The sequence below is a fragment of the Loxodonta africana genome, chromosome 13 (genome assembly GCF_030014295.1).
Source record: "Loxodonta africana isolate mLoxAfr1 chromosome 13, mLoxAfr1.hap2, whole genome shotgun sequence".
In the NCBI taxonomy this organism is placed as follows: domain Eukaryota; kingdom Metazoa; phylum Chordata; class Mammalia; order Proboscidea; family Elephantidae; genus Loxodonta; species Loxodonta africana.
In genome coordinates this window covers 31,242,877-31,266,953 of record NC_087354.1, presented here as the reverse complement: position 1 = coordinate 31,266,953, position 24,077 = coordinate 31,242,877, and the positions used below count along the sequence as shown (strand labels likewise).

Sequence of the window (24,077 nt, the reverse complement as noted above, 5' to 3'; positions counted from 1 at the left end):
TCAAAGCCCTAAAGGTTGGTAGTCCTAATTTTTTTTAAGGTTCTGTCTGAAAGGGAACACTAGAAACCAGAGGATACCTCTAGGGAGTGGAATAGGGGCGGAGGATATGAGAAGACTTCTCATTTTTACTAGAACCCTCGTGGCACAATGGTTAAGAGCTTGGCTGCTAGCCAAAAGATCAGCAGTTTGAATCCCCCGGCCGCTCCTTAGAAACACTATGGAGCAGTTCTACTTTGTCCTCCAGGGTTGCTATGAGTCGGAATCAACTCGACAGTAATTGGTTTTTTATACACTTAAAATACTTTTTATGATAGTCATGAATTTTATGATAAAAAAGGAAAAGCTGTATGCATACATAATTTTTAGATAGGTGTGATCACAAATTTAGATTTTTGCATTGCTGCGTGTCTTCTTAATTACCATTTTCAATGGCTACATAATGTTCCTAATTTATTTGGGTTTATTCCAGTTTAAAGTTACGTTGCTTTGATTGCTAGAGGTTAAACATTTTCCCGTATATTTGTTTACCAATTTTGTTTTCTTACGTGAATTGTCTGTTGACACCTTTGTCTGTCTTCTAGGGTCATGTTCTTAATGGTCATGAGCTCTTTTATAGAAGAACATTTACCTTTGTCATATTTGCTACAAATATCTTTCCTTGATTTTCCATTTTTTACAAAAAAACTATTTTTGTTGAAAATACACACAGCGAGACCTGTTCCCATTCCAGTTTCTAGACATAATGATCAGTGACTTGGTTACATTCTTCACATTGTGTCAACATTCTCATCATTTCTGCTCTAGGTGTTTCACTTCCATTTACTTAAACTCCCTGCTCCTCAACCTTCTCATCTGTGCTTCAGAATTGCTGTTGACCCTTTGGATGTGTGTTTGTGTGTGTGTATGTATGTGTGTATACTCAGTATTTTTTTTTTTAAACACAATACTTAAGGGTGACAGTCTTTACTGTTTGGGCTAAACTTAATTTAATTTAAAGTTGTCTTTGGGGGATAGTTTTAATTCCATTTAAAAAGCAGTTCTTTTATACACTATAATCAATTGATGTCTACCTTGTCAAATATTAAATTATATATAGTTTTATTGCTGGACTTTTTATTCTGGTATAAACAAAAAAAACAAACATGTTACTGTCAAGTTGATTCCAACTCACAGTGACTCTATATGACATGGTAGAACTGCCCCTTAAGGTTTTCAAGGCTGTAAATCTCTAGGGAGTCAGACTGCCACATCTGTCTCCCTCAGAGCGGCTGGTGGGTTAAAACTTCCGACCTTTCGGTTAGCAGCCAAGCGCTTAACCACTGAGCCACCAGGGCTCCTTCCAGGGCCCCTGTTATTCTGGTATAATGAACTGTATTTCATTTTTCTTGAGAAAATGTACTTGGCCACATTTTCTTGCAATTATTAAAGAGAAACAAGCTAACCATGACAATTAACTTGATTAAAAAAAAACAAAACTATTTTGTGACTTGAAACTTGTAAAATTCTTATTGCTTGAAGCCACATTTTTCCAAGTTTCATATTAGAGTTGATTTTGACTGTAATGTGAAGGTTTTCCTTGATTTATATGACACCATTTTGTTCATTTATGTTAGCTCTAGGAAATTAACTATTATACCTTTAATAACTGGTTCTGATTCATTCGCTCTGTCTTTGGGGATGCCTATTCAGAGATTGTATATACACAGCCTGGTTTTATGACTGTTCTTCATTTTTGTTTATGTTAACTCTTCAGTCTAGATATGTGTCTCATGTATGTCTTGTTTCACTGAGTTGATTTTCTACAGTCTTGATTTTTTTCCGTGGTGCTATTAATGGTAGTTAACTTTTTTTCCTGGCTTTAGAGGCCAGAGCAATAATTACGTTTATATATTTTAATGCCCTACTGACAAAATAATAAAAATAATTCGAGGGCCTGACTTGGCATGTTCTAGAAATTTCATTTACTTACCTTGTATGGTGACATGTCATTGTATAATTCCTTCTGCTTCACAGTGTAGCAAATTGGGGGTACCTGTTGGTAGTAGGACTGGTTTTAAACATTTTTAAGCCATGTGGTATTTGATGAACTCTTGGTTGCTTCCATTTGGAGCTGCTAAATAAACCCCTTGACAGAAAGTATTTGTGTAAGAAAGTGCTGGTAGGCAAAGTGAGACCATCCGGAAATGATTCGTATGACTGGGGCTGTTTGTTTAAATCGGGCCTTGGTTGCCTAGAGACCATATCTTTGAGCAAGCTGAGTGAAGTGCTAGTTGAATGGAGAGGGCCCGCGGCCTGCCTGATCACATCAGGACTGTGCTGCTTCATATTTCTCTTGGAGGAGGGAGTCCTAGTAATCTGATTGATCCTTGTAGTTTGACAGTGTGTGAATAAAAAAAATCTTAAACATATTAATGGAAGATTTGGTTAATAGTTTATTTTGAAGTGAAAGGGTTTTTTTGCTTAAGTTTAAAATATTTTTTTCTTCTGATTGTCTATTGGGTTAAATTGATCTGTTGTTTTACAATAAGGCATTTTATTGTAGAAACATTAATACTTTAAATAGCTTTTGAGGCAGCTAAAAGGAAGTAAAACAAAACAAACCAAAAAACCTCTGCAATTTACGAGGCTATTATGATCTAAAATGTTTCCTGTCTGACTGAAGGTCCTCTCGCTGACATCATCAGTACTATTTTTTGAGCGCTTACTATGTGCTAGGCACTACGCTAAGCACTTTTTATGCATTATCTACTTAGCTATTAGCAAAGTCTCATGAGGTGCTTATTCTTACTTACATTGAACAGTTCAGAAAGCAAAGCTCAGAGAGGTTAATGTCCCTATCTAGTAAGTGGATTTAGACTTACCAAGGATGCCATAGCCCTTGCTCTTGACCACTATGCCAGCCTGCCAGCTACTACTTTAAAGATAATGATAACAGTAATAACTGGCATTAATTGAGCATAATGATGACCAGCTTTGCATACAACATTGCTGTGAGGTAGGCATTATTTTTACTTTAAAGAGGGAAACTGAGTCAGTATCACTTGCCCAAGATCCTGTAACTATATGACTATCTGTGGAATTCAAGCCGAGGTCTGTGTGACACCAGCACTGGTGCTCTGAGCTCCTACAGGCACTGAAGGGGTGACATTTAAGTCCACCAGTTAGTCAGCAGATGCCCAGAGACATTAAATAATTTGCCTAGCTGTTAAACGGCAGAGGGGATTAAAGCTGTTTCTGGCCTGTTGTTGCAGTCTCTTCCACCTGCCTCTGACTGTATGAGGGCAATTCTCTGATTTGTTGTATGTATGTTTGTGTCTAACTAGATTGTTGGACTCGGTCGTACACTTTTTTTTTGTGGCAGTTTCAAAGGTTCTTTATTTTTGGTGGCAGTATATACAACCACACAAAAGTCATTTCTACATGAACAGTTCAGTAACATTGGCTATGTATTTCACATGGTGTCACCATTCTCACAGTCTCCACCCATGTTGTTTCATCACTGTTAGTTTAGACTCTCTCCTTCTTAAAGTTCTCACCTGTGCTTTAGATTAACTGTTGTTTAAATTCATGTAGATAATTCTTTATAAGAGCACTATGCTTCGGGTAAGCATTATTAATAGGGCTAAACTTCTGCATTATACTTCTTTATTCATGTTGGAGCTAAAGATTAAAAACAAACAAAAAACCCAAACTTCTTGTTGTCAGTGATAGGCATAAAGAAATTAGGTAGGTGTTAAATGTTTGTTGATTGGTGAAAGACATGTGCGTACATAGTTACAAGGCACTGCAGCAAATAGAATCTAAATGAAGTCATTCCCTGGGTGTTTAAGCTTATCAGTGATGAATGTTATATTTAACTTCTTGTCTGACTTAACTCCTGCTCACTAAGGTGGTCTCCCTGAAAGTGATGTAGTTAGTAAGGAAGCTAGAGACTCCCCAAATGCATTTGTTCTTCAAAACCTAGTATCTGCTTGGGATTCAACTGAGAAAGGCGTTCCTTCTTGCCACCTTCTTGTTTGTTAAATAGTGACCTCAGGCAGACAGGAGTGGCGAATTGGATTGGAAATTGCCTTGGATGGTTTGGCAAGATCCCTATTTTTTTTTTGCTGGGCTGTGGGTGGAGGACAGGCCTGTCCAAAGGCCTCTATTTCTTCTTTTCTCAGAATACCTTCCTGTTGACTCATTGGAAATCATAACGAAAAGCAGAAGGAGCAGTGGAGAGACAGCTGCCAGCCAGGGCTTGGCTTCTGTTGGGGCAGATGTTTGGGGACTGAGAGAACGCTGGCTGTGCAGCATTGTCAGATTTTTGTAGTAGAAGGAGATGTTGTGATAGGTGTTTATCCATGAGGTTAAAAGTATCAGTATGTTGCTTTTTAATCAGCAACATAAGAAAGTAAAAATATTTTCTTGAATACCATTAATTGGTGTTCTTAAATACTGAAGTGGAGCCCTGGTGACGCAGTAAAAGCTTGGCTTCTAACCAAAAGGTCAGAAGTTAAATCCACCAGAGGCTCCTTGGAAACACTGTGGGGCAGTTCTACTCTGTCTATGAGTCAGAATGGACTCGATGGCACCTAACTACCCTAACTACAATGGCAGAAGGAACTGAGGAATAAAAAGAGGGAATGGGACAAAATTAGAAAAGGAAATATTGAAAAGGAGAGAAAGAAAACCTATGACCATTAAAGATAGAAAAATATCAAAAAGAAATAAAATTGAAATAGAAAAAGTCTCACAGTTTTGCAATTGTCTTTAACACGGCATTTTATTATAAATAGCATATACATTTCAGATGACTTTTCAGACTGCTAAAAGGAAACAAAAATTACCTTCTACTTACAGTCTATTGTATAACAAAATGCTTTTTCTGGCCTGAGGGCATATTGCTATATCATTAAGTTTGGGTGGTGCTTGTTGATCATTGATAGTTTGAATAGTTAGTGTTTGACAATGATTGGACTCAGAATCCCCATAGAAATGTTTTTTAGGCAGATTTGGTCTTAATCACTTTTTAAAAAACAGGTAATACATGGTGGTGGTGGTTCTGTGCCTTCGAATCGATTCTGACTCGTAGTGACCCTATAGGACAGAGTAGAACTGCCCCAAAGGGTTATACAAAAACATTCCCCCATGTTTTCTTCTAATGTTTTTAGGGTATAAATAATTTTGACATTTAACCCTATGAGTCATTTGGAAATAATTTTGGTGTGAGGAGTGAGGTAGAAATCCTGCTTTTTCTTCAGGTGGTATTTGGGTAGCATCTTAAGTTCCAAACTTCGGCAATGGCAGTTTTTAGAAATGTTCTCAGGAGTTTGCCGTACTCTCTAGTTTGTGAACTGAGATCTTAATTTTCTTCAGAACCAAGGCTGCCTCAGATGTTGAGATTTTTAAAACACATGACTTAAAGTATCCTTTTAGGAAAATTGGCTAGAATTTTCCAGGGTGCTTTCAAGCAAGTTATATTGTGATGTTAAACAGATGAATAGCATGTAATACAGTTGGCATTAAGCAAACAGGTTTTGGATTAACGGCTTTTGACATGTATGCAGTGAAGAGATGAATAGACTTGCCAAAGTAACATAATTTGTGTTAAAGGAGAATATAAATTTGGGATTTGAAAACTATGTGGCTGACTTCCTATATTAATATTTTTTGAGGTGTATTCTTTGAATGAGTGCTGCAACACTAAGGAAGAAAAGGTTTAGTGGTTGTTATGGATTCAATTGTGTCCTCCCAAAATGTGTGTCAACTTCGCTAGGCCATGATTCCCAGTGTTGTGTGATTGTCCACCATTTTGTCATCTGATGTGATTTTCCTGTGTGTTGTAAATCCTATCTCTGTGATGTTAATGAGGTAGGATTAGAGACAGTTATGATATGAGGCAGGACTCAATCTACAAGATTAAGTTGTGTCTTAAATCAGTCTCTTTTGAGATATGAAATAGAGAAGTGAGCAGAGACAGGAGGATCTCATACGACTAAGAAAGTAGTGCCAGGAGCAGAGTGCATCCTTTGGACCTGGGATCCCTGTGCAGAGAAGCTCCTAGACCAGGGGAAGATTGATGACAAGAACCTTCCTCCAGAGCCAAAAGAGAGAAAAGGCCTTCCCCTGGAGCTGATGCCCCCTGAAATTGGGCTTCTAGCTTACTAGACTGAGAGAATAAACTTCTGTTTGTTAAAGCCATCCACTTGTGGTATTTCTGTTACAGCAGCCGTAGATAACTAAGACAATGGTCAAATGAGAAATATGAGTTAACCAAGCTAAACAGATTTTTTAAGTGGATAATTACTTAGAATCTTTATCATGGGGTTTTAAATTTCTGAATCTCCCAAATGGGAGAGATAGTATGTGCAATATTCTTATGCCCAGTTCACCATTATACTCTTCTCACAGATCGTCTTTCTTACAACTAATGTTCTAGGGTATAGAAGTTTGGGAAATGCTATTCTCTACCAGAATAATGGCTTTGGGGAACTATTTTAAATAAAAATTTATTCATGGTCAGTTCTTAATTATTTTATGGTTTATCTATAGTTTCTTTTCTCTGTTGAGTTCTTAAGCTCTTGGCTTATAGAGCCTTTAAAGTAAAGCCAGAATTGTACTAATTGGGTAGGTATAATTGCTGAACTGTGTGGTTAGTGATTTTTAAGGCATTGTGGAAAACGAGTGTAGTTTTTAAAATAGACGAGTGCAGACCTACTAATTATTAAAAAGAAACAGAAGATAGATATCACATATTCTAATCTAATGAATGAGTCCCCGGCAAAACATTCGACTCTGGCAAAATTCCACAGCAGATTGTTAGACAGTTTATGAGCACTAAAGGAAGAAAAGAAAGGAGCCCTGGTGGCCTAAATGGTTACGTGCTCGGTTGCTAACTAAAAGTTTGGTGATTTGAACCCACCTAGCGGCTCCAAGGGAGAAAGACCTGGCAATCTGCTTCTGTACAGATTATAGCCAAGAAGACCATATGGGGCAATTCTACTCTGTCACATGGGGTCGTTATGTGAAAACGACTCATAGCCTTCCAACAGCAACAGAGGAGAAAAGAGGTGATGCTTAGGAGCTGACTTGAACTCCCTAATAAAAGCCCAGTCACGTTAACATCATTTCCTGTTGCACAGGGTCACCAGATTGGTGGGGCAGAGAAAAAAAGTATGTCTAGATTACTGCAGAACATTTGAAAGTGTGTTTTGTGATACTTTTGCAGGTGGGTTACATAAATGTAGACTAGATGGCAGTGTAATTAAGATTTGTAACTGGTTGAATAAAGCATCTTTAAAAATAGCTGCTAGTTAGGGAGTGACTGCTTAATGAGAATGGGGTTTCTCTTTGGGTGATGAAAATGTCCTGGAATTAGGTAGTGGTAATTGTTGTACAGCGTCATGAATATGCTAAAAACCACTGAACCGTGCACTTTAAAATGGTTAAAATGGTGAATTTTGTCTTACGTGAATTTTATCTAAAAAAATGTCTGTTAGATTTTAACTTAAAAAGGGATCTGTAGGGCATGTTATATGTAAAACATTTTTAGTGAGACTTATGAGGGCATCAGTGACATGTTGATCAAATCTGAGTTTGACTTGTTGCCAGAAGAATAGTTAATATACTGCGTGACAGATTCTGGTTTCAAAATGCCCTTAGTCTACTGATGAAATATAATAGTGATAAAGGTGACATCCTGCATTGGGGTTCAAAAAAATGGAGTGCCTAAGTACAAACCTGGGATTTCCAGTTCATTAATAGAACTGTGGTACAAAGGAAGAGATGGTTCCATCATCCTCTGCCCTGATCAGATCCTAGCTGAAGTTGGTGTTCAATTCTGGAGGTCATACTTTCAGAGGAACCTTGATAGTCTAAAATGGGGATGATAGATATGTGGTAAGAACTTTCACACCCACAGCAGCCACTGCTGATAGATCAAGACACTCTTTCCTGTCAGCCTCAGAATTCTTCTTAAGGTAGGACCAAGAGCCACTCCTGATTAACGGGGGCCCTTTGCTGTGCAAGGAGGGTGTGGTACCAGAGGAGTTGTTCCTGGAGGAACCGAATCTCAATGCTTTGGAGTAGTCAGTTCCGGCATTGGTATGTTCCCCTTCTGTATTGCACAGAGCTGGGAAACCACTGAAGTCATGTGCTCTGCAGAACTTGTTCAACTGGTTTCTTCTTCACAGACCCCTAATTCAGATTCCAACCCTGATTTTTTTCTACATATGTTCTTGGTCTGGGCTTGTTTTAAGGCTTACCACAGTAGAGTTCTGGTATAGTCATTTCTTTGTCTTGCTGAGTGGTGGAGTGTGTAGGGCCAAGTATTTACTCCCTTTGAAAAATGTTATCAGTAGGAACAAGGTAGACTGGTGTTATGCAAGTTACTAAGCAAGTACTGAGCGTCAGACTCTAGAAGTAGGTTTATTTCTGGGAATCTATATGCCCTGGCCCTGGTAGGAGCCCGGGTGGTACAATGGTTAAGAACTTGGCTCTAATCAAAAGGTCTGCAGTTCGAATCCATGAGCTGCTCCTTGGAAACCCTATGAGGCAGTTCTACTGTATCCTATAGGGTCACTATGAGTCGGAATCAACTCGATGTTAACGGGTTTGGTTTTATATGTCTCACACATATTACATAGATACATACACAGCTATGTTGCTACCATTATTTACAGTCTACTAGTCCTTGAATGGAAACCCTGGTGGTGTAGTGGTTAAGTGGTACGGCTGCTAACCAAATGGTCAGGAGTTCAAATCCGCCAGGTGCTCCTTGGAAACTATGGGGAAGTTCTACTCTGTCCTGTAGGGTCGCTATGAATTGGAATCGACGGCACTGGGTTTTTGGGAGTCCTTGGAAGAAAGGCCTGGAGATCTACTTCTGATAAATTGGCTGTTGAAAACTCTATGGAGCACAGTTCTACTCTGATAGTTCTACCTTGATGTACGTGGGGTCACCGTGAGTTGGAATTGGCTCCATGGCAACTGGTTACTGGTTAGTGCTTGGTATACATTGTCTCAGTTAATCCTCACAGAACCTTACGAGGATAGATACTGTTCTTAATCCTGTTTTACAGACAGGAAACAGAAGTTCAGGGAGGTTAAATAGCATGTCATTCTTGCTCATTCTTACTTCCTTCCCTCTTCTCAAGGAAGAAGTGGGTATGTTCCTTTCCATGGCTCGCTGCCACCAATACTCTTCAGAACCTTGCTTTCTTTTGTTCTTTCTTTCTTACATCTTTAGTTCCACCTTTGCTCATTCTTTTCTTGCAGATTGCAAACGAGTTTCTTCCTCAATCTTAAAAAAAAAAAGACACCTTCCCCCAACCTGCCACTATCTCAGGCTAACTCTTTGTCCTAGTCTCCCAATTTCTCCTCTTCCCTTCTTAAACTTCTTGAAAAACAAATCTACATTTGCGGTCTCTACTTCCCCATGTCAGTTACTTTTCTAGTTATTGTAACGTGACCCCTGCCTCACCACTCCACTGAGACTTCTCTTGTAGGGGTTGCAGGTGCCCACCTTCATTATTTGCCACATCCTTTTCGTTTCCACCCATCTCTTTACAGCACTAAAGTTGGTGGCCAGCTTCCTGAAATTGTTTCTCTCCTTAATAGCCATTATGTGAGTCTCTGCCGGTTCTCATTCTGCCAGTGACTGTCTTTCTCTGTAATATTCACCTCCTAAAAATGTTGGTGTCCTCTGAGGCACAGTCGACTTCTTTGTGTTTTTCTCCATAATCTGTTTCTCTGGTGAGTTCATTCAATCCCATGGTGCCATTTTTCAAATCTGCGTCTCTAACCTGAACCTTTCTCATGAGTTTCAGACTTGAATTTCCAACTGCCTGCAGGATTTCACTACCTGGATGTCTCACTGACATTTCAAGCAGAACATGTTTCAAGCATGAATTTATCATCCTCTCCTGCTTCTCCTCCTGGTGTCCCCAGTCTTATTTATGGCATCATCTTTTATATTCAGCCATCCGTGCCAGTACTCACCAAATCATCTTTCAAAAAATAAAACAAAAGTTTTTCCTTTTTCATGTTGTAGAAGTTTCTGTAAGTTTACTGTAGATGGTCCATGTTGCTATATTCTTCTGTAGCAGCAGTGTGTGAGAACGTGCCATTCTCCCCGACACTGGGCAGTAAGAAGTTGCTATCGTTCTTTTTGATCTTTGCCTGTCTAATAGATAAAAATGGGATGATATTGTTACTTTAATTTGCATTTCTTTGATTAGCAATGAGGCTAAGAATTTTTCATGTAATTACTGGCCATTTATATTCATTTGTGAATTATTTGTTTCTAGCCCATTTTTCTCTTGGGGTGTTTGTCATTTTGTTGAATATATACAGGTTCCCCCTGCTCTTCAAACGTTTGCCTTCTGCCAGTTTGCTTTTATGAAAGACCTACATTAGTGCCTGTTTTGCTAACTGAAAGAAACCTGAAGAGATTTTTGCTTTTGCGAAAATAGCATTCCTGTATGTAAACAGCTGGTTTGGGGGCATGTGTGCCCAGCTGACGGTGGACTCAGTAGGCGAAAACCAGATTGGTGATGCTAGGTGAGAGCCAGTCCCCCGTAATCATCTTGGTAACCCCAGAGGTGCAGTTGTCCAGGAACTAGAAGTGTGAAGTGCCCGAAGGGGGTGGCAGGTCTGGGTCAAGGTCCAGGGCGCTGCAGTCCAGCCAGCGGGGCTAAGGGAAGCCTGGTCAGAAACCCAAGGAGCTCCTCCCTCAACACCACTCTCTCCCCCTTGCCTTCCTTATTGCCATCCCCTTCTCCTCTTATTTGGCTCCTCATCCTCCAAGGGGAAGGTGGCAGTGGCTGCTGCCTCCTTGCCCTATGGCCCTGGGTACATTCCACTGGTTTGGGTGTCCCACCCTGCCGGGACCATCCTCCACAGCTCTCACCCAGGTTTTATGTGTTGTTTGCTAGGTTATTCTTTTGGTCTGGGAATGCTCAAAGCAATTTTTCTTTACAAATTAATGGTAATTAGTTTTTCACTTTATGCCACTTTGGCTTTTAGAAAGTTTGATTGAGCTTTCACAGGAATGCTCTACTTTCGGACAGCAGGGGAAACATATATACACACATGTATAAAATACATAAAATATTAAATACTTTTTATGTAGCCAGTTTATCTTTTCTCTTGTGGTTTCTGTGTCTGTAGTCATGTTCGGAGAGGCCTTTTCCATTCCAAGATTATACAGCTATTCATCTATATTTTTCCCATCTTAAAAAAAAAAATCTCTAATCCATTTGGTGGCTAATGTTAGTTATAAAATGTGAGATCAGGAGCCAGCTTTGTCCTCTCTCCCCTGCCCTCAGTTGTCTGTGGAACCTTCATTTCCCTCCCAGTGCTTTGACTCCTGTCTCCCACCCATCTAATAGATTGTCAAATCCAGTCAATTTCACCTTCCTAATCTCTCATCATTTCTCCTTCCATTCCGTGCCATTGTCCTAGTTAAAGACATTGTTATCTCTCCCCTGGATTTTGGAAATAGTTGCCTAATATTTCTTCCTTGAATCCGTCCCCCATGCTGCAGTCTTCGTTCCCCTTCTAAGTCTCAGATCTGACCAGGCCATTCTAGTATTTGAAAGCCCCCCGTGATTCCCATTGCCTGCAGACTAAAACGCCAACACCTTTAGCAGGACATATATGGCCTTTTGTAGCCTGGCCTTTTTCTAGATACATCTCCAGCTACCCCTCCACCACAGTATTATGTCATTCTCTGAATTTGTTGTTTGTTTTCATGCTTTTTTGCCCTTTATGCTGTTTCGCCATTTTTCACCCTTCCAAATACAGTACATGTAACAAAGCCTAGTTCAAATATCATCTCCAACTGGAGCTAGTTGTTTAAGCATCTGTTTCTAGGGAGTTATTTCCTTGAAGGCAGGGACTGCTATTCAGCAGATATTGTGCTGTTGAAAGTGTTACAGAGAGTAGTCAGTCAGAAATGTTTCTGGAATGAGAATGTGGCTGTTAGGGTGAATATGTAAGTTTTTGAAAATTGATTTGAAATATGTACAAAACTTTATGTTAAAAAGTAGACTAAATCTGAAAGGTATGTAAGAGTTATTTACATAATATTATAAAAATTATTATAAAATTATATAACAGACAGGCTTTTGTATAAGCACTCTTTTTTCACACTATTTGAAAGGGTTGACTTTACTAGTGTTTAATACTTAATACACCCCCTCTCTTGGTGCTTGATAGAATAAGGGTTGATAGTGAGGTACTGTGGTGTGGGATGGTTTCGAAGTCCAGCTTTTGTGAGTGAGTGTTCAGTAGGTGGTAGTTCTTTTTGAAGGAGGCAGCATAATGTAGCAATTAAGAGTATGGGCTTTAGAATCACATCAACTTGGGTGAAGACTTAGCTTATCCACTTACTAGCTGTGTAATCTTGGGCAGGTTACTTTGCTTTTTGGGCCCATGGTTTCCTCATCTGTAAAATAGAAACAATTACAGTACTTACCTTATGGGTTTGTTACAAGCATCTAGAGAGATAATGTATGTAAAATATTTAGCTTAGTATTTCCCACCTGGTGTTAGGTATTATTTTTGAGTTAGGTTTGCTCAAGCTTTTCTGGGGTTAATTGGGGAGGAGGAACTTAAAAGTTAACATCCCTTCTTGTGAGAGGTAGGACTAAGAAGTCCACTCTCTGCTTTCTTCAGCTCTCGTAAGAAATATAAGACAAAGCTTCGCTACTATGCGGTTTGTGGTTGGGGCTGGGAGTCCTGATCACATGCAAGGCGTGCTGATGTCACCACTTGATGTGATGTTCTTAGAACTTTTAAAAAAATGTTGCAAGTTAAACATTTGTATTTGTTTGCTAATGAAGAAAAAAACCATATTGTTACCACGTGATTTTCTGAAGCATAGACCTGACCAGGTCACCCCCTCTTAAAATCCTTCGGTGTTCTTCATGTTGTTGTCGTATGCTGTTGAGTGGATTTTTGACTCTTAGTTATCCCATGTGACAGAGTAGAACTGCCCCCATAGGGTTTCCTAGGCTGTAATTTTTACAGTAGCAGATTTCCAGGTCTTTCTCACACAGAGTGGCTGGGTGAGTTTAAACTGCCAACCCTTCTGTTGTGTCAAGGAGCCCTGGGAGAGCAGTGGTTAAATGCTTGGCCGCTAACCAAAAGGTCATTGATTCAAATCCACCATTTGCTCCCCAGGAGGAAAGACCTGGCAGTCTTCTTCCCTAAAGATTATCCCTTGCCGTGGATTTGATTCTGACTCATGGTTACCCTATAGGGCAGAGTAGAAGTACCTGGGTAGTTCTCTAGGGTTGCTATGAGTTGGAACCCACTCGAGGGCAAGGATTAACCCGGGTTAAGGATTTACAGGTTCCAATAGGGCTCCTTAGTGTTCCTCATAACTAGGATAAAGATTTCTTAGCGTGACAAACAAGGCCTTGCTTGATCCAGCCTGACTTTTCCATCTTCACCTCCCAATGTTCCCCTTGTACTTTACCTTCCAGCAGTGGCATCACTGAGCTACTCCCTAACACGCCTGTTTTCTCATGCCTCCCTGCCTTTTTACATGACGTTTCTTCTGGGAGACCCCTGCCTTAGTCATTTGGTAAACTGCTTTTCATTCTTCAAAACCCGTTAGTATATGTAGATGATGTGAAGCTGGAAGAGATGTTAATATTTTGGGTAAACAGAATTAGGATCCCAAAAGATGTGGACTTTAGGAACAGTAGGCTGAATCTAACATTCAGAAATGTAATAGGAATGCATGCAAATAATGGTTTTAATGTGGGATTGTAGAGATATGGCCTAAACCAAACCCAAACCTACTGCTGTCAAGTGGATTCCGACTCATCTGTAGGACAGAGTAGAACTGTCCCATAAGGTTCCTAAGGCTGTAAATCTTTACGGAAGCTGACTGCCACATCTTTCTCCCACGGAGCAGCTGGTGGATTTGAACTGCTATCCTTTTGGTTAGCAGCCAAGTGCTTTAACCACTGCACCAGCAGGGCTCCTAGAGATATGGTCTAGCAGCTGCATATTTGGAAAATATTAAGGGTTTCTGTTGATTGGAAAGTGTAATATGTCTTATAAAATATGTAATAAGGGCTTTGTGGTTACGGAGTGTTCAGAAGGAAAAAAGTGCTAGTCCTGTTCTATTTCAGGTTAGTCAGACCATACCTGGAACATAGTGTTCGGTTGGAGAATGACCAGACATGAACAGCCAAAATGTGAGGGGCTGGGAATCACGTCTGAGCTACCAGTAATACTAGTTCACATTTGAGTGCTTCCTCTGTGCCAGGCACTCTTCTTCGAACATCACGTGTATTACCTCTTTTAATCCTCGCAACCATCCTGTGAGGTAGCTTCTGTTCTTTCATTTTATGAAGAGTACTTGAAGGAACTGGAATCATTTTACCTATAGAAGTATCAGCGTGTGACTTATCAGATGAGGTGAGAGGCAGAAAGGCACAAATATTTTTTGAATAACCAGCCAGCCAAGCACAGTGCTAGGTACTTCACCTACAGTCTTATTCTCAAGGTATTATTACCCCCTTTTAACAAATGAAAAACTGGTTAAGTGATTTGCTGTCACAATAAGTGCCAGAGACAGGATATAAATTCAGGTCCATAGCCAGTGCTGTTCACATTATACGTTTTTTTTTCCCGCATAATTAATACTTTAAACAATGCTGTTCTCTTGCTCCACAAGTCTCCTCAGAGTGCTAATGGGGAACTGATGCCGGCCCAGTAAAAACTTTCTGGCCAGTAGAATCCAGAAATGAAATGGGTTATGTCATGGATTGAATTGTGTCCCCCCAAAATTCATGTGTATCAATTTGGCGAGGCCATGATTCCCAGTATTGTGTGATTGTCCACCATTTTGTCATCTGATGTGATTTTCCTGTGTGTTGTAAATCCTACCTCTATGAAGTTAATGAGGTGGAATGGGCAGCAGTTGTGTTAATGAGGCAGGACTCAATCTACAGGAGCCAATTTCTTTTGAGATATAAAAGATAGAAGGGAGCAGAGGGACAGGGGGACCACATACTACCAAGAAAGCAGTAACGGAAGCAGAATGTGTCTTTTGGACCTGGGGTTCTTGTGCGGAGAAGTTCCTAGTCCAGGGGAAGATTGATGACAGGGACCTTCCTTCAGAACTGACAGAGAAAACCTTTCCCTGGAGTTGATGCCCTGACTTCTAGTCTACTAGTCTGTGAGAGAATAAACTTCTGTTTGCTAAAGCCGTTCACTTGTGGTATTTCTGTTACAGCAGCACTAGATGACTAAGACGGGTTACCTCGAATGTTTGATTCCTTGTAGGTGGCAGTGTTCAAGCTCAGCCTGTGTCATGATGTGACTTAGATGTTTTGGGAGCATTCAGGCATTTAAGTAGCGAGTGAGTATGAGGTGGAAGGGGAGTGGAGGAGTTGGAGTGAACTAGATCTTTAATGAACCTTCCAACCTTGACATTCTGTGAATATTGCTATAACGTTGTTAAACATGAAAAGAATTGGTAAAAATTGTGTTGGCCAGTAATTTTTCTTTTGGGCATAGATTTATTGTAAAAGGTATTTTTAAAGCTAAATTAAAGATTAAGTTTTATAAGAAAGCTTTGTGTGTGAGCTGAGAATCAGTGGTGGACCTACAGTTAACGTGAAGTACTTAAAACCCTATTAAATGGACACAACATGGAAAGATAGTAGCCTTCTCCCTGCAATGAATATATGAAGTTTTGCCTTGTTTAGATAGCCTTGAGGAGTTCAGTCCTGATAGACTGGGGTGGGGTGGTAAGAAGCAACCACAGTGGTATAGTGGTGAGAGGGCAAGGTGGGGAGCAGTGGGAGAGAAGATCCTAAACTAGGATTCAGGGTCCTATTAGTCACCCTTTGCTGCTAGCTAGCAGGTGACCTTGACTAAGCCTCATTTTTCATTTGCAAAATGAGGGGATTGTGCAAATAGGTACAGCCTTTAAGGAAGCTACTGGGCAGTTAAAAAAAAAAACAAAACCCTAAAATGCTTAGGACTTTTAATTTTGAAATTGTACTTCTAAGGACCTCTCCTTAGAAAATAAATTTAAACACAGATGAACATTGTATACAAAGATGTTTCTTGCAGTATTGTTTAATGGTTGAAAACAGAAATGACACAAATGTCAAACACAGATGACTGATTAATCATTTGATAGGATTTTTATGTAACTTGAAGTTTTCTGAAACAATATAATCACATGGAAAATATTCATAAAATGTTGGGAAAAAGGTAGTTACAAGATGCAAAACTGTGTGTGTGTATATATACGTAATAATTATGGAAAGTCGGTATAAGACCAACCATGCATAGAAACAGGATGAAAAGAAAAGGAATGAACTTGTTAATTAATTTAAACTATGAGATAATAGTGGGGGGAGGGTTAAATAACTTTTCTTTCTCTTTAGTTTTAGTTTAAATTTGCTTTAATGGATATGTGTTATATTAAAAAACAAACAAACAAAAACAAAGGGAATTTTCCTAAAAGATCATTGGGTTCTTGACTTTTGCATTTGTGATTCTGTGATTTAGTGGTGGGAGGGAATCTCAGATGGACTGTAGAAGAAGAGGGCAGAAAGGAGGGTTTGTTACGTCTTCTTGGAATTAAAGTCTAAACTTCTAACATTAAAAATTATAGTAACATACCACCCTCCTTAACTCGCCTAAAGTTTCAAAGTCTTTATTTAATTTATTTGTTCTTACCAACGAACCAGGTGATACTCTATTGTGTAACAGAGCTTAGAATGGAAGGGCAGCTTTGGGTTTTGGGCAGTTGTTTAGAAACACAGTTCTGTGTTTTGCCTTCACCATATCACAGTTGGCATTTCTTCTGGGCTGACACTTGTGTGATGTGCAAAGGATTTTACCCCACTGTAGAAACTTGGAGCCCTGGTGGCGCACTGATTAAGAGCTGGGCTGCAAACCAAACAGTTGGCTGTTGGAATCCACCAGCCGCTCCTTGGAAACCCTATGGGGTAGTTCTGCTCTGTCCTATAGGGGGTCACTATGAGTTGGAATCGACTCAATGGCAACAGGTATAGAAACTTCTAAGTCTAGTCATTAATCAGGAATGTTTTATAATAATTGGACAAGGGAAGGCAAAAATAAGGGATTGTGGGAGGTGCCACTCTGGTCACTCCTTTGATTTTGATATTGTAATCTCAGAAAAGAGGAGGGCCCAAACACCTTGTTACTGGCTCTGATTCAAGGCAGAAGCATCCACTGTGTTCTTTACCTATGTAGTGTTCCCCTTTGTGTTCACTTTGTTTTGAGAAGAAATTTTTTTTCTTCATACTGTTACCTGCTACCCCAAACCACTGCCATCGCTGGAGGGCTGTTTTTGACTTAGGCTAGAGTTGCTCTAGGTTTGTCCCTGTTAATGAGAACCCAAGTCAGACTGTCTCCTGAGACTTTGGGTTGCCAGGAGTTGTTTGCCTGAAAGAGTTTATCCATATCCCTTTTTATCAGTAAAGTAGTGGAGGGATGATGATATGAGCTGTGTTCCTGGACTACAGCTTATATTCCATAAGAACCACCACCTTTCTTTTCCACGATGCCCTTCTGGTCTTTGGGCTCTTGCAGAGCTTACAGTTTGAATTTTGTGTCTGTCATAAATTAGTGTCTAATTCGGTTACTATAGCAACTCTTCTGGAAAACTATTTGTTTCTCTCTCTTTTTTCCTTCTCTGACATGTAAGTTCTACTGCCTGAAAGAAAAGCCAGAGGAAAAGCTTGTTATTACTGCGTATAGGAAACAACCAGGAAGTTATCTGGCCCTTCCATACATCCATCCAGCATTTATTTAAGTACCTATTATGTGTCAGAGAGTGTGCTAACTGCTTTAAACATGGAATAGATTTGAAGATGAGATTGAGTGACCAATCTATAGAACTTGAAAAAACAGGCGGTTCTACTCTGTCTTATAGGTAGCTGTGAGTAGGAATTGATTCGATGGCAACAGGTATAGAAGCTTCTAAGTCTAGTAATTAATCAGGAATGTTTTATAATAATTGGACAAGGGAAGGCAACGATAAGGGATTGTGGGAGGTGCTACTCTGGTGCCTCCTTTGTATCAGTAAGCATTATAAATGTTTCATTCTTACGTGGATCTGTTTGGCCAGTAGACCCAGTTTTTACTTTAGTCTGTTGCATCTTTAAAGTTTTTTCGTTTGGCCTTTCAAAGATTGATCACTTTGGGGAAACATAGTGTTTAGGCAACATTTAGTGTTTTGGGAATTTTTTTTCCGTTAAGGTAAAGAATGTGGGAATTACATCAGCCTTTAAAATTTGAACAGGATAATTTTAATTCAGGGATTCATAACCTGAGTTTAAATCAGGAAAGAATGAAATCTCTGAAATTATATGTAAAATTTAAGAATATGTACATTTTTCTAGGGAAGGGCCTATAGCTTTCCTCAGATTTTCGGACGTTTTTATGTCTCAAAAAATGGTTAAAAACCATTGGCTTAAATGATTTTTAGTAATCTACATTTCTGTTGGTGGAAAAGATATGCAACTAAACTTTTCTTTGTTTTATCTTAGACATCTCTGAAATCTCATGAGCAGTACTTGAGGGAAGAAATACAGTTTTTACTTTCTTACCCCTTTACAACCGCCTTTCCCACTTCTAAAAAAAAAGAAAACCCAAAACACTTAACTCATTTACTGCTTCCATCGGCATTGACTTCACTATTTTGCCTGGGATAATTGACTTTGTTTTAGTAACCCAAGACAGTCTTTTTTTTTTTTTGCCCCAAACAATCTTAAAACCTGAGCCTAGAAATTTAGTGTGTGTTCTCAAGTCTGAAAGTGGAAGATAACTTCACAAAAGATTGAAACTTCTGAGCAGTCGAAATGGTGGGTTCAGTTACAAAAGGGTTTTCTTTGAGTTCTTAAGGAGCAGCTTAAGGACTGAGGAGAAGATTCTGAGATTCCTGGGACAGCCAGGATCTGTGGAGCCAGCTGGCCCTGTGGCTGCACAGAGGAAAGTGGGGTAGAGAAGAATGTAGAATAATACATGCTTAGTAACCTTCCCAGTCTGAGAGCTGACTGGGCCAGAGCAAGGACACGTGTACAGTTGGATCCTGAAAGAATGTTGCTTATGTTCAACTTAAACTTCCCCAAGGAATATGGCAGTTAAGCTTAAAATCTCTAAGAAAGAGTTCAGATTTCCCCCGTCTTTTCTCAAGTCTGATCTCCTTTTGTGCAGGTGGATGGAAGCGTGCCTAGGGGAAGACCTGCCTCCCACCACAGAACTGGAGGAGGGGCTTAGGAATGGGGTCTACCTTGCCAAACTAGGAAACTTCTTTTCTCCCAAAGTGGTGTCCCTGAAAAAAATCTACGACCGAGAGCAGACCAGATACAAGGTGAGCCCTTTCTTTCTTATGCTGAGATTTCTGTAAACTTGAGAGAGGTTGGCATACTTTATTCTGTATAACAGCTATTGAGAAACACTTGTGAGGTGTGTTTATTCTAACCAAACAATAGCCTTTATAATGCCTGATAAAAAAGATAGAGTGGAGAAAATAGTGTAAAGACAAGATATAGCAGGAAAAGAACTTCAGCTGTCTGTATTTCTGGTAGAATTCTTATGACAATGTATCTAGAAATTTTTATGGTTTTTGATGAATTTCTTCGAAGGCAGAGGAGGTAACCAGAGGAATTACTACTTTATATCTAATTTTAACCAAGAACCGAGATTTGTTGGCAAATTGGAGGCAGTAGAAACTTTTGGAGAAAAGACCACTCTGTGAGATTAGAATTCAAGGTAAAATGGGGAAAGCTATCCAATTTCAGAAAATTGAGATAAGTGAAAGAGTTTGATTCTTGTGGCCCAAGGCCCTTGAAAAGAAGGCCACTTAACTGATTGGGATGTTGACAATGACTAAATTCTGTTGTCTACAGAGCCCCCCTAGAGAGCTTTTTTTTTCAATGAACTCTGATTTGAAAAAAGATGAGTATAAAAGATAATAGAGGACTCTGTAACCAAGAGCAAATGGAAGAGTGGTCACCTGTAAGAATCGGGCCAAAGCTCGGAATGAGTTAAGGCTGAAGTCAGGGTCAAAAGAAATTTTTACGCTTTCTGTTTAAATTCGGGGAAGAACATGGAAGATCCTAAGCCAAAATTAACATTCTAAATAGAATAATTTTATAATTAAGAAGCAAAGACTTATATGTCGAGTTTTAAATAAGAGGTTGGTATGGATTGAATTGTGCTCTCCAAAAATGTGTGTTAACTTGGCTAGTCCATGATTGTATGATTGTTCACCATTTTGTTATCTAATGTGATTTTCCTGTATGTTGTAAATCTTATCTCCGTAATGGAATTAGTGGGAGTTATGTTATGAGGCAGGACTCAATCTACAAAATCAGGTTGGTTTTAAGCCAGAGAGACATGGGGACCTCATGCCACCAAGAAATGAGAGCTAGGAGAAGAGCACATCCTTTGGATGCTGGGTTCCTGCCCTGGGAAGCTCCTGGATCAGGGCAAGATTGATGTCAAGGACCTTCCTCCAGGGCTGACAGAAAGTCTTCTGGAGCTGACACCCTGTATTTGGACTTCTAGCCTACTGGACTGCGAGAGAACAAATTTTTCTTTGTTAAAGCCATCTGCTTGTGGCTTTTCTGTTAACAGCAGCACTAGATGACTAAGAGCTATTCCTTTTTTTTTTTTTTTTTAATTTATGTATATTTTTTATTGTGCTTTAGATGAAGGTTTACAGAGCAAATTAGTTTCTTATTAAACAATTAATACACATGTTGTTTTGTGACATTGGTTGCCAACTCCATAACATGCCAATACTCTCCCCTTCTCGACCTCGAGTTTCCCATCACCAGCTTTCCTGTCCTCTTCTGCCTTCTTGTCCTTGCCCCTGGGCTGGTGTGCCTGTTTAGTCTCATTTTGTTTTATGGGTCTGTCTAATCTTAGACTGAAGGGTGAATCTCAGGAGTGACCAGTACTGAGTTAAAATGATGTCTGGGGGCCATACCCTCAGGGTTTCTCCAGTCTCTGTCAGACCAGTAAGTCTTGTCTTTTTTTTTTTTGTGTGAGTTAGAATTTTGTTCTACATTTTTCTTCAGCTCTTAGAGATTATTCTGAAGACAACTTTTGAGTTTTTCTGTGGAGAGTTTACAAAATGTGTGACAATCTAGAATAGAGACTTTGCTGTGAACAACAAAGAAAAAAGAAATTCTAACCCTCTTGAGAATAAATCTTGCTCAAAAATAGTAGACATAGAAGTTTAAAAAACCCCTTTTGTCTTCAAGTTGATTCTGACTCAGTGTGTGATGTATGAGAGCCCTGAGGCATGTATTTAATAATATCTATCGTCGTGAGCATCTTCTACCTGCCAGGTACTACACTGAGAACTTTATGTATATTAGTTTATTTAATCCTCACAACAAATGTACGAAGTAGGTGTTACTATTCAATTATGCTCTTGAGGAACCTGTACCAGGACAAATAGGGAGTCATTCAAACAGAACAAAGGGATACTGCGTGGTTTAAAATCAGAAAAGGTGTGTCAGGGTTGTATCCTTTGTGCTTATGCAATCTGTATGCTGAGCAAGTAACTTGAGAAGCTGGACTATATGAGGAAGAACGGGGCATTAGGATTAGAGGAAGACTCATTAACAACCTGTGATACGCAGATGATGCAACCTTGATTGCTGAAAGTGAAGAGGACTTAATCATTTACTGATGAAGATCAAAGACTATAGCCTTCAGTATGGATTATACCTCAACATAAAGAAAACAAAAACCTCACAACTGGACCGATAAGCAACGTCGTGATAAATGGAGAAAAGGTTGACGTTGTCAAGGGTTTCATTTTACATGGATCCACAATCAACCCCCATGGAGGCAGCAGTCAAGAAATTAAATGATGTAATGCATTGGGCAGATGTGCTGCAAAAGACCTCTTTAAACTGTTAAAAGGCAAAGATGTCACCTCGAGGACTAAAGTATGCCTGACCCAGAACCAAAAACTACTGCTGTCAATTTGATTTCGACTCATAGTGACTCTATTAGACATAGAGAACTGCTCCATAGGGTTTCCAAGGCTGTAAATCTTTATGGAAGCAGACTGCCACATCTTTCTCCCAAGGAGCAGCTGGTGGGTTTGAACTGCTGACCTTTAGGTTGGCAGCTGAGCACTTTAACCACTGCACCATCAGGGCTTCTTCAGAGATGCCCCAAACCATGGTATTTTCAGTTGCCTCATATGCATGTGAAAGCTGAACAATGAATAAGGAAAACCGAAGAAGAATTGATGCATTTGAATTGTGTTGTTAGTGAAGAATATTGACTACGCGATGGACTGTCAAAAGAATGAACAAATTTGTCTTGTTAGAAGCGAGGATGGGGAGACTTTGTCTCATATACTTTGGACATGTTATCAGGAGGGACTAGTCCCTGGAGAAGGACATCATGCTTGGTAAAGGATCAGTGAAAAAGAGGAAGGCCCTCAGTGAGATGGAGTGATGCAGTGGCTGCAACAAATGGGCTCAAGCATAGCAATGATTGCAAGGACTGGGCAGTGTTTTGTTCTGTTGTACAAAGGGTTGCTTTGAGTTGGAACCTACTTGACGGCACTTAACACAACAGGTGTTACAGGTGAGGAAACTCAGAAGAGTGAAGTGACTTTCCCAGTGTTACCAGTGAATGGCTGAGCCAGGAGCTGTGTCCAAGTCAATTTAATTCCAAAGACCATGCTCTCTCAAGCATATCACACACAGGAAGATTTCACCAGATGGTTCCTAAGGAGCTGAGATGTGAGTTTGGCTTCTTGGGATTGGAAGGTGAACATAAAATCATATAGAGCGACCTTAAATTTAAGGTCTAGGGAACTTTTAGAGAGAGTTTTTATTTAGTTATTTGCTGTACTGTAGCCAAAAATGCCTAATGTCCTTTTGTTTGTTTTAGGCAACTGGCCTCCACTTTAGACACACTGATAACGTGATTCAGTGGCTGAATGCCATGGGTGAGATTGGATTGCCGAAGGTAATTTATGCGATATTCATAGTTCTGGCTTAATTCTTGCTGTTTTGGCAAAATAACCCCATTCTACTTGTAAAATTATTTTCAGTTGGAATCTTTGGTGATTTTTTTTTTCTTAAATACTAAATGATCTCTTTCTTCTGCATGATTTAAGAAATCATTTTGTTCTTTTTCTTTTATAGTCCTTATCCCTGCTTCACCTCACCCTAGATAATTTCTCTGTGATATCATTTACTTTTACTACATCAAATGATAGACTTACATTGAAGTTTTTTTTCTCTTTTAGATACAATTCACATGCCACAAAATTCACACTTTTAAAGAATATAATTTGGTGTTTTTTATTTATTCACAAAGTTGTTACATTGAAGTTTGGCTTTAGAAAATGTAAGGAACTCTTTCAGAAATACCCTCTCCCAGCTTCAGAATAGCAAACCTATAGGGAGTACCGAGGATCATTCATTTCATATTTCAGATTATAGGAGCAATGTAATGACACTTGCTTCCTATGTATGGTTTTGGTGATGGCTATAGTTTTAATATGGGGATGTGCATCTCTGAGAGTTTTGCTCAGGAATTTAGCTGCTTTTAGTGAAATTGCTCTCTAGCTGCCCATCCCTGCCTGGACTCTATAAAGGCCGTACTTTATTGTCACTCTTAGAGACATGGACATCTTTTTTTTTTTTTTTAAAGTCATTTCCTTTGACCTAGGAATTCTACTTTTAGGAATTTGTCCAAAAGAAATATTAAGACAAACATAAAAAGATACATAGGTAAAGATTTTTCAGCATTGCTTATGATGGAGAAAATTGATAGCCAGCTAGTTTATTCTTCAGTAGGGCCAGTAATTGTATTATAAACACAAAAGCAGCCATTAAAAAGGATGATGACAATGTATATTGACAAAGGCAGTTGTGAGGTATTAAATGAAAAAAGCAGATTAAGATTATAAGAGTTTGTGATCTGACTAAGGTGAGATCACTAAAAATAAAATGAGTGTTCTTGGGAAAATCTGTAAGGAGATAAAGTTTTCATTTCTGTGCGATGGGATTAAGAGGTGATTTTTATTTTCTTTATACTTTCCT

General features: G+C 39.3%; 1 protein-coding gene across 1 annotated transcript in view; it reads left to right on the top strand.

Moving 5' to 3' along the window:
* Positions 1-24,077, top strand: part of IQGAP1 (IQ motif containing GTPase activating protein 1) — a 101,919-nt gene that overhangs the window by 9,197 nt on the left and 68,645 nt on the right. Inside the window, exons 3-4 of the mRNA XM_064267169.1 lie at positions 19,204-19,360; positions 22,918-22,995. Coding sequence (XP_064123239.1) covers positions 19,204-19,360; positions 22,918-22,995 — 235 coding nt within the window. The remainder of the gene's footprint in view (positions 1-19,203; positions 19,361-22,917; positions 22,996-24,077) is intronic.